The 16,756-nt window shown below is 40.5% G+C and overlaps 1 protein-coding gene across 10 annotated transcripts in view; it reads left to right on the top strand.

Moving 5' to 3' along the window:
• Positions 1-1,499: 1,499 nt before the first annotated feature.
• BOD1L1 (biorientation of chromosomes in cell division 1 like 1) overlaps positions 1,500-16,756 on the top strand; it is a 58,902-nt gene continuing 43,645 nt past the window's right edge. For all 10 annotated transcript variants that reach the window (XM_054553711.2, XM_063723319.1, XM_024246063.3 and 7 more), the window contains exons 1-5: positions 1,500-1,878; positions 8,871-8,995; positions 13,536-13,726; positions 14,227-14,841; positions 15,375-15,524. In XM_054553711.2, coding sequence (XP_054409686.2) covers positions 1,642-1,878; positions 8,871-8,995; positions 13,536-13,726; positions 14,227-14,841; positions 15,375-15,524 — 1,318 coding nt within the window. In that variant the 5' untranslated portion in view covers positions 1,500-1,641. The remainder of the gene's footprint in view (positions 1,879-8,870; positions 8,996-13,535; positions 13,727-14,226; positions 14,842-15,374; positions 15,525-16,756) is intronic.

The following is a 16,756-nucleotide window of genomic DNA, read 5'->3' as shown; positions in this document are numbered from 1 at the left end:
TGACAAAGACTTTGAACTTGAATGAGCTAAATCTGCAGTTGCAAATTTTGACAAAAACATAATTTAACCACCTGATAACAAAAATAAATCTTATCCAAAACTATTTATGAAAATGAAAAATGTTTAGATATTCTCCAAACTTTCAGTATATCAGGTGAAAGTTACATCTCATTGAAAAAATCAGGTCTAATTCATAGTCATTTGGTATCTTGGTAAAACCTGTCTGGTATATTTCCCAGAATCTGAAAGAGTGAAAAAATAAGGATTAAGTAAACAAATCCTTTGGCAAGCCAGGTGGTTTTCAGCTCTTTGCTTTCGATCAAATGGAAGGAGGGCCTAATTGAAGTCAGCTCATAGATCATCAAATCTAATTTTTTGAGGTCAAGAACTGAATGATATTGCTACAACAAAACTCTTCCATTCCTAGGCACAGTACTTGTTTATATGAACAAGGTTTCTCAGGGCACACAGCTATAAAAATTACAAATAGGAACAGAATTGATGCTCAACCCTTCTTCTCCTACTGTTAAGACATATTCAGCCACAGATGTAGGAACTTTAAAAAGCAACAATATGCATTTTTCAATAAAGTTACATATACTATTTGGTAATTATGAAATTTTCTAATATTTATGTTGCTTTGACCACGTACTAATAATAATTTTAAAGATGATGCAGTCCAAAAACAGGTGATTTGCTAGCTGTGTAATCTTACTCAACATACCTAATTTATCTGAGCCTTGGTTCCCTGATTTGCAAATTGGGGACAGTAATCGGACCTAGCTCTTAGTGTTTGTCCAAAGATTAAATGCGTTAATACATGTAAAAGCACTTAACGCCACGCTTGGTACATAATATGTGCTATAGACGTTTTACCTGCTATAATCATAATAATCAATAGCAAAGCTCCTAAAAATAAAAGCCTGTCGGTTTGTCTTCACAGATAGGAAGAACGGGCTGGAGGGATCGGGTCTAATCCACAGGCACACTGCCAGAAACAAGGGACCCCCACGGGGAAATGGGATGTGCAGGCAGAAGAGAGACAGAAGGACCTTGGAGCTACCTGCTGGGACAAGAATAGTGCAGGATCACAGGCTAAGAACGACGAGGGTTGGGCGAGTTTAGAATGAGCAGATCCACGTAGGTTTGCATTATAAATGTCTACGGATCTCTATGCACTGATCCGGGGAACTGGAGCAAGACAGGCAGGCCTAAAATGCCGTCGCGGATGAAGCGGGGCCAGAACCTCACTGCCCCCGCTCAGACCTAGGGCCCCAGGTGTCGCGCGGGTCGAAGCCCTAACCTCCGGGCAAACCCCACAACCCGCGGCCAGCACAGCCTTCACGTCTCCGTCGCCACAGTCGCCGCCACTTCCGGCGCAGCGCGGCCTCGGGAGGGCGCTTGCGCCCGGCGACGGCCGAAACTGGCTCCTCGCGGCCTCCGTCGCCGGACTTTCGTCAACGTTGTCACCGTCTTTTCCTCCTTTTCCCCCAGTTCCCTTTCACTTCCGGGGTTGCTCTGGATCCGCTGGTTCCGTAACAACATCCCGTTGGCTTCCCTCAGGCGGCGGGACCAGTGCAGCCGCCGCCTCCCAGGAGCGTCCGCCGGTCAGGGCCCTTGCGCTCCACGGCACAGGCCACCATGGCCACCAACCCACAGCCGCAGCCGCCTCCTCCTGCGCCGCCGCCTCCCCCGCCGCAGCCGCAGCCACCGCCGCCGCCGCCGGGCCCCGGGGCTGGCCCCGGCGCGGGTGGGGCGGGCGGCGCGGGGGCGGGCGCCGGGGACCCGCAGCTCGTGGCCATGATCGTGAACCACCTCAAGAGCCAGGGGCTCTTCGACCAGTTCCGCAGAGACTGCCTGGCCGACGTGGACACCAAGGTTCGGAGCGCGCCGGGTTTGGGGGTCTGCGAGGGAAGGGGAGGACCCAAGGGCGCGCTTCTTTTGCAGTGGCTTCCTCTTGGAGCTGCAGCTGTGTGCCACGGACTGTGCAAAGCACAGCGTGTTCATTCGTTAGCATGTACTTTGGTTCATTTTACCGACTAGTGTTTAAGTACCTACTACGTGCCAGTCATGGTTTCGGCGCAGTGATTACCCCGGTCTGGTGAGCAAGACTAAGGCATTGTTGTTACAGGAACTGGTTTGGAAATAGTAGCGCTAACAGTAGCCAGTTTTGTATTCATTCTCATATCTGATTATTTTACTTTGTATCGAAGTTATGTTTGCCTTCTTTCTTGAAGGTGTTCTGGGCGGTAAGGGCCATGAACCTTTATCCTTTGGAGAAATGACTAAATGGTAATTGAATCAAGTTATGTGTAATATGCTTTGCTGGACATCGTCGTGGTGGGAGCGCAAAGATACGGAGGCAAAACCTGAGACAGGACTTTAGTATTGTTTCTAGCAGTGACTGCCTGATTTAGGTAACTTAGGCCATGTCACCATTCTAAGGTGAGAAGGGACAGGAAGGTCGGGTAGAGAGAACCGAGTCATTCAGTGGAGAAAAGGTGCAGGAGAAGTGACAGCAGATACTGAAGTGGAGAAAGGACAGGAAAGAGAGCAGATTCAGGAGAGTAATGTAGAGAAGGGAAAGGTCAGCAACGAGGTTCCCTGTCCAGAAAGAGAGTGGAAAGGGGAAGGGATTTTGTACCAGATGTCAGAGTGAAAGGGACATTAGCAGGAACAAGTAAACTTAGCTGGATTGGCAAAGACACCAGGAAAGAGCAGTCAGTGAGATGGATGGAAAACCACAGTAGAGTCTAGAATTCTGGAAGCAGAAAGCATGTTGGAAAATTAACTGGTTTGTAGGGGTTGTTTTTGTCTGCTTGTTAAATCTGGTTGGGGGTCCATGGGATTGGAGTTTTGATGAAATGAGGGTTTCCTTTTTTTTTTTTTTTTTTTTTGAAACGGGGTCTCACCCTGTCGCCAGGCTGGAATGCAATGACGTGATCTCGGCTCACTGCAACCTCCGCCTCCCGGGTTCAAGCGACTCTCCTGTCTCAGCCTCCCAAGTAGCTGGGATTACAAGTGCGTGCCACCACGCCCCGCTAATTTTTGTATTTTTAGTAGACACAAGGTTTCACCGTGTTGGCTAGGATGGTCTCGATCTCCTGACCTCGCGATTCGCCCAATAGGCGTGAGCCACCCCACCCGGTCGAGGGTTTTCTCATAGTATGTTTAGTTGTTCTGAGGAGCCTTGTCTCTTTGAGAAATGCATGTTTACAACATGCGCAGTTTCTTCTAAAGCTTTTAGGTGAACTACCCACAGTTCCACTATGTCTTCTGGGGAAACTCTTGAATATCCTGGTACATCTTCCTTTATAAGGACTCATACTGGGCCTGCTATGTAAAATGTGGTTTTTCAGGATATTGGAGGTTTTGCACCACAGAGAATTCAATTCACTTGGGAGTGTTCATCTATTTAGGAAGTATAGTTTTTTTACTTTTGTCTTCAGGAATATGCGCTGCTACCTTTTAGAAATAATTTCTATTGCCTTTATTATTTTTGTTGTTATTTAATGGGAAAAGGTTAGACATGGCCAGGTAAATGTTACCAAATAAAGTTAGTTATTCGCATTCAACAAGTAGAATTTTTACTTTGCTGTTCTCAGAAACCCATGAATCTGTGTGTTATCATTATGTATACAAGTTAAAAATTGTAATGTACTGCTGCAATGTTTAAGGCTCAACTTTTTTATTATCCTATTCCCACAAAATGTTTTTGGTATGTTTCTATAATATCCCTGCCAGACCCTTCAAAGTAAAGGATTAAAACCTTTTCTGGAGGGAAGGAGGGAAGCATGGTATCTCTGATCATCTAATGAAAGTTAGGACCTTCTCTCAAGAAAAATACACAAGTAACACATTAAAACGCCGTTTTTCTACTTCAAAATGGTCAATTATAGGCAATTTCATGAGAATCAATCTAATAACATATACAGTTTCAGGGAGTTCAAGAACCATGGAATAAGAACCTATTTTAATGTTCTTAGCCTTTTTTGAGGTCAAGAATTGAATGATATTGTTACAACAAAACTCTTCCATTCCCAGGCACAGTACTTGTTTATATGAACAAGGTTTCTCAGGGCACATGACTATAAAAATTAGAAATAGGAATAGAATTGATGATCAACCCTTCTTCTTCTAGTAATAAGGCATATTCAGCCACAGACATAGGAACTTTAAAAAGCAACAATATGGCCAGGCACGGTGGCTTATGCCTGTAATCCCAGCACTTTGGGAGGCCGAGGCGGGTGGATCATTTGAGGTCAGGAGTTCAAGGCCAGCCTGACCAAAATGATGAAACCCCATCTCTACTAAAAATACAAAAAAAATTAGCCATGTGTGGTGGCACATGCCTGTAGTCCCAGCTACTCGGGAGGCTGAGGCAGGAGAATTGCTTGAAGCCGGGAGACAGAGGTTTCAGTGAGCTGAGATTGCACCACTGCACTCCAGCCTGGGAGACAGAGTGAGACTTGGTCTAAAAAAAATTTTTTTTTAAAGCAACAATACACATTTTTCAATACAATTGCATATACTATTTAATAATTATGAAAATTTCTAATATTTCTGATGCTTTGAGAAATTAGAACTGAAATGACACCCTCCCAGACAAAAAGGAACACTCAGCTATGGTTGAAGTTCTGGTGCTCAGACGCCAGTTTAAACTCTCCCACGAAATCTCTCTCTCTCTCCCCCTTGCTACTAACCTCTGTACCTGCTCCTGGTTGTGTTACAGGTTATGTTCTGGTACTTCCTTTCCCCCATGACTCTCTCCTTCTCTTCCACTCCCTTAGTTAGCAATTAGGTAGATTTTAATTTGATTTAAAAGATTTGTTCTCATTGAATACCATTTTATACTTCATTTTCTTATTTAAAATAAAAAAGTTATTCCTCCCTGCTTCCCAAAAAGCCAAAGTTTTCTTCATCAGAACATAACATTCATATCAATGTGATGAGTGGGCCAAAGTAGAAGATTCCCTGTTCATGCAAAGAACCATCACTTTAATGGAATCCTTGAGTTTCATCTGCCACTTGAACCTCAAAGACTGACCTGCTTTCTGTCAAAAAGTCTTAACTGTAGCATGTAGAGTTATAGTGGATTATGTCTGTCACATGCATATTTAAGAATGAAGACATTTGATACCTGCCAGGTGCTCTCTAAGAGCAAAACCGTAATCCAGTTTAGTGTCTTTAAACCAGGATGAGAAGTACCAAAGTTTGCTGCTACACCAGAAGACCATAGAACCCCCCTCCAAACTGTCCAGGGTCATTGATAGTCCTTAACCAGGAGAGAGATCTGACTGTAGCAGACCAAATCAGCCCTTCCCACCCAAAGAAATGGAACCATGGGCAACCCTAAGCTCCAACTACTGCGAAGACTCCTCCATTATAGACTATCAGTTTCCAGATCTCTGGAGCAAGCTTAGTGGTTACAAAGCCATTCTGTCTCCTTTGCACTGATTAGCATCTGGAGAGTGTGAGGAGGGATGATCAAGAGGCCCTTCAGGGAGCTCACCACCCAGGTAAATATGGTACCTCTCTTGTCAAGTAACAAAGTCTGATTTTTTGGACACTTTCTTAGTTATAAATGGCCCCTGGTCAATTTGTTCACCCAACAAACATTCATTGAGCAACTCTTATGTACCAGTCATTTTTTTAGGTGCCAGGGATACAACAGTGAACCAAACATCCCACTGTTATGGAGCTTACATCCTAGTGGAAAAAAAAATAGACAACAAATAATGTATGGTAGGTCCTATGGAAAAAAGCAAGATGAGGGATCGATGGGCTTACTGTTTTATTTCGAGTAAGCTGTTCAGGGTAGGTTTGAATGTGACGATACTTGAGCCATCTGTGAAGGAATTGAAGGAGCAATGCAGCTGTCTGGGGCTTGAGCATTCCAAGAAGAGAGCATAGCAAGTATAGAAGGGCTGAGACAGACCCACTAAAGGGAAAATGACAAGAGGTGAGGTAGGTATGCCTTCACAGATCTGGCAGGTCTTGGGAGCCATCAGAAGTGTTTGGCTTTTACTTGAGCTCAGAAACCATTGGCAGGTTTTGAGCAAACGAAGGACATGATCTGACTTCCATTTCAGATGGGTTGACCATGTGTAATAGCTTCCCCTTTCTTGCTAAGTTGTGATTTGAATGGGTCAATAAATTACATGGTTACCCGATTTTTAGAAGACTTAACTTTGTTGTAGGTAAGGATAGAAGCATGAGGCCAGTTGTTATAATTCAGACAGATGAGAATGCCTTGGAACAGAATGGGGTCGGTAAAGGTAGTGGGAAATGGTCAGATTCTGGGTGTATTTTCATAGTACTGTTGAGAGAATTTGCTAATAATATGCATGTGAAGTAGGAGACAAAGGGAGGACTCAAGGATAACTCTAAGGCTTTTCACCAAAGCACTGGAAAAGGAAGAAAGGGTATAAGTATGTGTAATATATGTATATGCGTGTGTGTGTGTGTGTGTATATATATGTACATGTGGGTACATATATGTTCCTAGGAGAATACTTCTCAATGAATATTTAATATTTCTCTAGTCACTCAACTTTTTACTGAAAGGAGAGCTTGAAAACAAGGAAAATTACCTGTTGAGTAGTTCAAATTTGAACTTGTTATGGGAAGACTAGACTAGAATGCCAAATGCATTGTGATGTTAGAGCCCAATGAATGTGTGTTAGATTTGGGAATACTGGAAGAAGAATTAGGCTTTAGAATCATTGGGGATAAAGAATTAAGAATTAGTTTTAGGGCTGGGTATGGTGGCTGACACCTGTAATCCCAGCACTTTGGGAGGCCGAGACAGGTGGATCACTTGAGGTTAGGAGTTCAAGACCAACATGGCCAATATAGCAAGACCTTGTCTCCACTAAAAATACAAAAATTAGCCAGGTGTGGTGGTGCATGCCTGTAGTCCCAGATACTCAGGAGCCTGAGGCACAAGAATCACTGGAACCCAGGAGGTGGAGGTTCCAGTGAGCCGAGATCATACCACTGTACTCCAGCATGGGCAATCGAGCAAGACTCTGCCAAAAAAAAAAAAAAAAAAAAAAAAAGAATTAATTTTAGTTCATATCGATTTTGGATGAATGGACAGGCACATGGGAAATGATCATGAAACTACCTTGTAGGATAGGAAATAAGTATCAGAAAAGGCCTGAAAATTGGAACTGATGAAAGGGCATCAGAGGGATAAAATGTTTATCATTCTGTGTTAGAGATAGTTACCCATTCAGCTAACGACTATATTTTAATTGCTCATTTGCCAAGCAGTTTGATAGGCTATATGAAAACAAATTGTAAGAGAGGTAGAGGAGGAGGCTTACACGTCAATGGAGGATAAATATGCCTTGCTCCCGAAAATACAATGTAGTGCAAGAATTGCTTGAATGGTAGCATGTATAGAAAACAGTAGGAGCGTGGATGAAGAGCCCATAAGCCTACCTTCGGTGTCAAGATGATTTCACAGATTAGGGTGAGCTCTGAAGGTGAGAAGTTTGTCAGATGGACAACCAGAGGGAATGGTAGTTGCAGGATGGTAGGTGCAGATATGAGAATTTATCACTGGAGTATAAACTTTGAAACTAAAAGGAGGCAAATGGCAGAAGGTGAGGCTGTACAGTGCTTGCTTAATATCAGTCAGGGACACTCAAACTCATCCACATTAAAAGTTGTATAGAAGAAAGGTAGAAAGAACATCAGTGTTGGGGGACAGCTTCCAGAAATGGAGTGCAGTCCTGAGTGCGTGGTCACATATTCCTTCCAGGCAATGCCCCTTCAGGTAGAGATGATGTAATATGTGTTCCCCTCCATGTTCCCCTCAGGGAGCACATCAACGGTTCTCAGACTCAGCACTGTCGACATTTGGGGCTGGATAGTTCTTTGCTGTCGGGGGATTGTCCTGTGCATTGTAGGATCTTCAGTAGCACCCTTGCCGTTGACCCACTAGATGCCGATAGCACTCTCATCAGTTGCAACAACCTAAAATGTCTCCAGACATTGCCAGATGTCCCTTGGGGGATGGGAGTGAAATCCTTCTTGGTAGAGAACCATCGCCTTACCTCAGATTTAATGCCTAGTTCAAGTAGTTGTCCCTCAATAATTTCTCTTGGGTCTATGCCGTTAGCTGGTTTCTGCCACCCCAGTACAGAACTTCCTCACTGTAGTTATTGCATGCTTTCCTAAAAGTATTTTGTGTCTCTTTACTCTTGCACTGTAGAATGATTAACCATCAGAAAGCTTAGCTGTTCTATCACTCTGCCCATATGTGCAGTGGGCTCCCATTCTGTACCCCATAATTCCAAACTTCTTATACAAGTAACCAAAGCCTTTTAGCACCTGGCCCCAACCTCTCTGTCTTAACCTCATTTCTCTGCTTTTTGTATTCTCTTCTATTGCCAAATTGGACCACCAATTTGGAGGCTTACTAAATGCTTCTGGCCTCCAGTTTTCTCATCCACTTGCTCTTTGTTTACATTGACTGTATGAGCAAAGCCAGCCATTCCCATTCCCGGCGTCCTTGTGCAATTGATATTTCCAGCTCAAATGGCACATTTTCAATGAAGGCATGCTTCCTCAGCCCTTTTCCCTTTTTTACTCCAAATCATCTAATAATAACACTTTGTGTCTTATTTTCCAGTCCTCTGTCTATAAATAAGAGGTGTATCTTTCTTCTTTATATTCCTCATATCTCCAAACACCTTGTCTTACACAAAATAAGTAGTATTTGAATGAGTGTAAGTTATCTTGAAGCAGAATTGTCAGCAACTGTGAAACTTTGTTGTCCCATGGTAAAAATACTTTTCTGAGAGGTGAATATTGATACTGTATAACATTGAAGACTTACCTTTCCTTTTTCTCTCTAGCCTGCCTATCAGAATCTGAGACAGCGTGTTGACAACTTTGTTGCAAATCACTTGGCAACTCACACATGGAGTCCCCATCTCAATAAGAACCAGCTAAGAAACAATATTAGACAACAAGTCCTCAAGTAAGTCTCAGATATAGACTTCTGGGCAGGTTTTAAATGTCCTAACCTACTTTGCCTGAAAGTGGAGACATTACATACAAGTTTGTTCACCTAATGATGTTGACAATTTTACTAGATTTGGTGTGGCTATTTCGTGTGATGTACCATAATTTTGGATTTGGGTCTAATCACTTCACATTTTCTTATACACTTTAACAGTCTGATTGTTCCTATAGACCTTTGGAAATATTCTAAAAAATCTAGATATAATATTAATAGATGATATACACAGTTGCCTTCACAACTATTTTCTTGACCCTAAGAGAGCAAGCAGGCTTTATCATTCTTATTTTACAAATAAAGACATTAAAGATTACTGAAATTAAAATATTCTCTCTTGATTTGAGGCCATGTCTTCTTTTAATACAGTACCCCTGTGTTTTGCATTTTACTATGACTTTTAACTGCTATGTATGAATGATATGGCTCCCCACCTCCCCTCAAAGTGTTTGGACCTGTCAGAGCCATTTTGAGTCAACTAAGGTAACGACAATTATAATAACTCGAATATTTGGAGCATCCTTAGGAAACTAGATTTACAGTCTTCTACTTTTTTTTTTTTTTTTTTTCCCAACAAAAAAAGAGTCTCATTCTGTTCCCCAGGCAGGAGTGCAGTGGCATGATCATAGGCTACTGCAGCCTCAATCTCCTGGGCTCAAGCAGACCTCCCGACGTCATCCTCCTGAGCACCCACCAGCATGCCCATCTTATCATTGTATTTTTTTGTAAAGACAGGGTCTCATTATGTTGCCCAGCCTAGTCTCCAAATCCTAGGCTCAAGGGATCTTCCCTCCTTGGCTTCTGAAAGTGCTGAGATTATAGGCATGGGCCACCTCACCTGGCCACTACTTGTTCTTGAATATAAATATTTGCAAAGACAAGAAAGCCTTCTACCCCTGCTATACCCCTCAAAAAAAAGGGTGACTAAGTTATTTAGAGAGCATCCAGTCTCCCTGACTTGACAAGTATTTATGTTCAAGTACATCTATGAGAATGAAGTGTAGCTTTTTTTTTTTTTTTAACAGTTAAACAAATCTGTTTTATACCTGCCACCTCTTAATTTCCTTTTGTCCTATAGGAACCTCTCAAAAGCCTATCTAGTCTGATAGTTTCAAGCAACAGGAAGCCCCACAAATCAAAATTCACACCCTGACTAAAAGACAAACCTATTTAGCCACAGGTAATACTAGAAACCAGGAGCCTGGGGGCTCAGACAGTGTCGCCTTGTGCATAAGAGGAGAGGGAAATTCACAATAGCTTTGTTGTCTACATTTTAAAGGATGTCTGAGGAACCTGTAAAAGAGTCCAGGTGAGATCAAAAGATGCCATTAGAAGGCTGCATAATAATACCTGGTGGGAAAAGGTCAAAGCTGTTTCTAGAAAATGTAGAAACAAAAAAGATCTGTTGGGTGACAGGCCCGCTGCCTGTCGTTTCCACAAAGGCCTTCAGAGAGAACAATGACCAAAATAGCTTAGGACTAGGGGATAAGGGAGTGGAGGTAGGGTAGAGCACCCCTTCACACACATTTATACAGAGCTCTGATTACTTTCATTCAGTGATTTGCATAGCCACCTCCCTGTTCACAAATGATTGCATTGCTTTAAAAGCATATTTTTTTGGGAGTCTGGCATTTTTTTTCTTCATATATTGACACTCAGATTGAAGGCAAACTTCTTAGAATTGCATTTACTTTTATAGCATACAAAATCTATAAGGTAAAGGAGCAGTTATTCTTTTATTTAAGGGAACTAAGTGTTACACATGTGAAAATTAAGCACTTAAAATTATTGCTGTACCAGTAAGATATTGTGATCACAAAATCATGTTTGGTGCGAGGTCAAGGGTTCTTGTGGCTGTGTCAGTGATTAAATGCTGGAGCAATTTGCCTATAAGTAATGAGGAATCTCTTTTTCTGGAGACATTTTGAAAAAGGGAAGACAGCTGCCTTCGCTTGGATAATTTAGGCATTGCTTTTCCTGGGACATTTGTACATTTTCTTCTAGCTGTATTGTTTATTATTATTTTTAAATGAACTGTTTTCATTTGATATCAATTAGTAACATTTTATGATACTGATAATAACATTTTAAAGCTTCCTTAAAGAGATTATTTAGTTGTGTTCAATCTGAAGGTATAGGGGTGGACTAGCCCCTGTAAATAAATATAATTTCAAACAGTTTTTCATATGTATGCTTTGAGACATACTCACTTGACTGCATTAGGTTGAGCTATCTGCACTTGCCATTTTTGTAAGACAAAAATGGTCTAATATCAGTAATTTCAGATGGTTCAACTTAGTAGCTGATCTGCTGACTCAGTAGGAGGGAAAATTTTATTCTACTTAAGCTTTTATTTGTACAACAGAATCTGAAAATCCCAGATAACTGAATAATGAACTTAGCTAAACATAATTTGAAAGGAAGACAAGGAAATAACTTTAACCAGAAAAACACCAGCTGTTGGCATTTTGGCTTTGCCGTTGACCTAGGGCTGTAGCTTCTCCCCACTTGGGTGAGGCAGTTATGGCTGCTAAGCGCGGTATGATCATTGGTACTGGACTCCATTTTTCTGTAAGATCAGAGCTGACCTCTGTGTGAGAAAGAACTAAAGTAGAAGTGTTTTGTTTGTTTGCAGAACAAGAGGCTAGAACATAGGCAACAGAGAAAGAGACTGAAGCAAAAATTTGGGAGTGGATAGTTTAATTTTTTTTGTACTTTTTTTTCTTTTTTCTTTTTTTTTTTTTTTGAGACGGAGTCTCGTTCTGTCGCCAGGGTGGAGTGCAGTGGTGCCATCTCAGCTCACTGCAATCTCTGCCTCCTGGGTTCCAGCAATTCTCCTGCCTCAGCCTCCCAAGTAGCTGGGATTACAGGCACGTGCCACCACACCCAGCTAATTTTTGTATTTTTAGGAGAGATGGGGTTTCACCATGTTGACCAGGATGGTCTCGATCTCCTGACCTTGTGATCTGCCTGCCTCAGCCTCCCAGAGTGCTGGGATTACAGGCGTGAGCCACCATGCCCGGCCCTTTTTGTACCTTTTTACTTGTACCCTAAAACCTTTTTTAAGATTGCTTTTTCTTATTTCTTTTGTACCTACTACATTTTAAATACACCTCTAAGATGTAACAATGTTTGCAAGATTTGCTTTTTTTTTTAATCTTAGACTTTAAAAAGCAGGTAACCTACTTTGTGCTGAGTTGGCTCATTTTTCTCTATGGCCCACATAAGTAGAATTATAGTTTCACAAGGCGACAAGGTGCTTCCAGAAATGAAAAACTAATCCATCCTGCACTCCAGATGGAAGTGCACTCAAAAATAGCATTTGTAAAGTGTAAGGAAAGATGGCTCCTCATCCATTCCTTAGAGAGAAATTGAGGCTTAGAAGCTAGAAATGACTAGCACTTTGATCTTCCAGCACTATCCCGAGTACCTTGACTCCTCCACTTCTTTTTTAGGAAGAAACAAGATTTAAGTGTGTTTCTTAAAATAAATTCATGTTCTCTTATTTTACTCAGATGCCTTTGTGCAGAAGCACATTTCACAGATTGTTGTCCTCATCGCTCTTTTGTCTCTCATATATGATATTTCTTTAACTCCATGTACCTTTCTTCCCCTTCTCGTCTGTAGAAATCAAGACCTGGCTCAAATGTCTTCTCCTTTATGAAGCACTCCTAAATTATCTTCGACATATCTAATAATTTCTTATTCCTCTAATAAGCAAATAATTTCTTATTCCTCTCTTTTCCTATAGTACATGTTGTGTACTAGTGTCTGTCATCTCATGTCTTAATTGTTTGTGTCTACATCCCCATCCAGAACAGGGACCAGGTCAATTTGTAGCTGTCAGTGGCCAGCATAGTGCCTGTTATATAGAAGACACTTATAACGTAATTGTTGAATGAATAAATCATCCAGTTTTTACAGCAGGAAGATAATAGAAAGCCAGAAGTCTTGTTTCTCCAAATTTTTTTCTCTAAAGTTTTCCTTCTTTTAATTTGCAATTTGATGAAATTATATTTTGTATGTGTTTTTTTTTTTCTGGGGACTCTAATGCTTATAAAAAGCTTACATTTTTTCTGTTAAAAAAAGTTGTAGAGACCATAGGTTTATTTTATACCCAGAACTCAGCTTTTTAATGAGCATATTCCTATATGCCATGAGCAGAGTAGGGGTGAGATAAGCATCACCTCTATACTGGACCCTAGGCAGTGTACTGTGTCTAGTTCTAAGGGTGTTTTGTTTTGTCTGTTTCAGTATTTCCACTAGTGACACAGTGGTAGAAAAGTTTACAGACTTTTATAGTATGGTATATCTAAATGCTACTATAGCATGAAACTTAGTTTCCATTGTCTATCTATATCCAAGTAAATGGATTGGGACAATTTAAGGTTGGATGGATGGATGGATAGATAGATGACAGATAGATTATACAGTGTTATTTTAAAGTAATTAATGCAAATAATATATTTTTCACCTTTCTATAAATTATCTTGTGTTTCAGATCAGGAATGTTGGAGTCTGGTATTGACCGAATTATTTCTCAGGTTGTGGACCCAAAGATCAACCACACATTCAGACCTCAGGTGGAGAAAGCTGTGCATGAGTTTTTGGCCACGCTAAATCACAAAGAGGAAGCAAGTGGCAACACAGCTCCCGATGATGAGAAACCAGACACTTCCCTTATTACACAAGGTGCTTTGCTTTTACTCTTGGTCAGTTCTGTTGTTTTTCTTCTTGAACTGAATATCAAGTTAGGGATACTTGGTTCTTTAACACATTTTTAATTTGGCTATTCCAGTGAAATTGTACTTTAAATATCACCTAAATTCCTCAATTGCCATAACATTTCCTCTTTTAGATTAATAAAAATAATAAGCATTTTAGTAATGCCATGTGAGTGTGAGTATGATAATAGAAGGAATAACTAAAATAATTAGAGAATATAGTCTTTTTCTAGGAAGTAGACAACTCCTCAGATTTGCATGGTGCCCTCCCTAAGATAATATATTAGAGAGGTAGATAATTCAGAATATGGTATATACTAGTACTGGTACCTGAAAGTCTAAAAGAATATACAGATGGTCTGCACAGCATATGCATCATATAAAGATGACAATGGCATGTGGTATTGATTTAGCAGAGGTATTTTCCTTCTGATTAAATGTATTCTAAAACTTCTCTTTTTCTTTAAGGTGTTCCTACTCCTGGGCCCAGTGCTAATGTAGCCAATGATGCCATGTCGATATTGGAAACCATAACTTCTCTTAACCAAGAAGCCAGTGCTGCTAGGGCTTCAACAGAAACATCAAATGCCAAGACCAGTGAGAGAGCATCAAAAAAACTTCCATCTCAGCCAACCACTGATACTAGTACTGACAAAGAAAGAACTTCAGAGGACATGGCTGATAAAGAAAAATCTACAGCTGACTCTGGAGGTGAAGGACTGGAAACAGCCCCAAAGTCTGAAGAGTTTAGCGACCTCCCCTGTCCAGTTGAAGAAATTAAAAATTACACAAAAGAGCATAATAATTTAATTCTGCTAAATAAGGATGTTCAACAGGAAAGCAGTGAGCAAAAAAATAAATCAACAGACAAAGGTGAAAAGAAGCCAGACAGCAATGAGAAAGGAGAAAGAAAGAAAGAAAAGAAGGAAAAGACTGAAAAGAAATTTGATCACTCAAAAAAGAGTGAAGATACACAGAAAGTTAAAGATGAAAAACAAGCAAAGGAAAAAGAAGTAGAGAGTTTAAAACTTCCTTCAGAAAAGAACAGTAATAAAGTTAAAACTGTTGAAGGGACAAAAGAAGGTATATAAAAACTTGCAAACATCTACAAAATTTAAAGAACAGAGTATTTTGGGATCAGGGAAGTATCAAATTTGCCTTCATATTTTAATAAGTTTATTTAATACTTTTGGAAACTTATATCCCCTTTGCTTAAGAAAAAAAGCAATAAATATTTGTATTTTTGTATACTAATATATCTGTTCACAGAGTAAATTAACAGAGGTTATTAATTTATAATTTGTCTTGTAATTTATTCACATACATTATTTTAAGCAACTTAGTTCATAGTTGGATATCCTAATCTTTATTAGGTAGTAAATACTCAGTTACTTAAAATTCATTTTTTTATTATATCATACATTATAAGTTAATGGTTTAGTTATTTTTACAGAAATCTACTTTGCCTTTGTATTTTCTGGAAACCACTCTGCCTTGTTTGATAGTTTGACACGTATTTAAAGCAGAAAATTTTAAATGTAATTTAGTAATTGAGCTCTGAGTATGTTCTTATAATAAGATGATTTTTTTTTCTGTGTTTTATTTTCCTCTTGAAGATTTCTCTTTGATAGATTCTGATGTGGATGGACTTACAGACATCACAGTTAGCTCTGTTCATACCAGTGACCTTTCATCTTTTGAAGAAGATACTGAGGAGGAAGTTGTAATGTCTGATAGCATGGAAGAAGGAGAGATTACGTCAGATGGTAAAGCATTTTACATAATAATGCCTCTGAAGCATCCTGTCAAGCATTATTTGTATATTCTGATGGCTATATCCTGAGAAACAGTGTGGTATAGTAGCAAGAGCATGGGATTTTGTAGTTGGAAGATTTGTTTCTGAGTCCCAGCTCCAAAGTTGTCTGTCTGAGCAAGCTTGGTAAGTTACTAAATCTCAACAACCCTTGGTTCTTCATTCCTTAACTCTATCCCGTAGTATGATTATTAATTTAAAATTTAGAGGAGATAAATATATGAAGATGCTTTTTATTTGTGTGTGTCACATTTGGGGGCAGCGTAGTCCACAACACTGCCCTCAATTAATGGCACCAGTTGCAAGTTCAGGGTTCCCTAAGACCACCTTTAAATTTGATAATTTGCTAAAAGGCTCATAGAACTTACTGAAAGGTGGTATACTCACAGCTGTGGTTGTTCACAGTTAAGGTACTCAGATTAAAATCAGTCAAGGGAAGAGGCACATAGGGCAGAGTCCAGGAAAGTTTCAAACAGTAACTTCCAATTGTTCCCCCTTGAATTACTTCCTCTGCATTGATGTCTGACAATATACGCAGAATATTGCCAACCAGGGAAGTTCACCAGAGCCTTGGGATCCAAAGTTCTTACTGAGGCTCTAGCATGTAGTCAGAGTTGGCTGCCCACATGGCTGATCTCAGTCTCTACCCCCTCTAGAGGTCAAACTCTTACTCCATGACCCAACACTCCGACCGTAAATCACATCGTTAGACTGTTTAGCTTGACTCGAGAGCCTTCGCACTCCAAAACACTCCAGTCAGGCATAGCATTCCAGAGGCTTAGAGATTACGTCCCAGAAGTTAATGGTAAAGGCCAGACCTCTCTGGGCAAGGCTGAATTCTTTATAATACAATTTGTTTTACAGAAAACCCCTCCTGAGCACTTCCCATCTTCCAGACACTGTGCTAAGGACATTCGTGTAACAACTCCTGTAGTCCTCAGAACAACCCCAGGAAGTAGGTTCAGGCAAGGAGACAAAGTCGCAGAGAGACCATGTCTTGTCCGGTCATGTAGCTAGTGAGCACCAGTGCAGATTTCAAACCCGAGTCTGTGCTTCTTACCAGTATCTTATGCTGTTCTTACCATGTGATTAAATTCTGTTTAGGACTATTAGGTTAGGAGTAATAAAAATATTGAGTTTTATTTGCGATTGCCTGTAGAGAGCATCTTATAAATTTGTTGCTAG

Source organism: Pongo abelii, chromosome 3, assembly GCF_028885655.2.
Source record: "Pongo abelii isolate AG06213 chromosome 3, NHGRI_mPonAbe1-v2.0_pri, whole genome shotgun sequence".
Classification (NCBI taxonomy): Eukaryota; Metazoa; Chordata; class Mammalia; order Primates; family Hominidae; genus Pongo; species Pongo abelii.
Note: the sequence above shows the minus strand (reverse complement) of the source record. Positions and strands in the feature narration are given on the sequence as shown.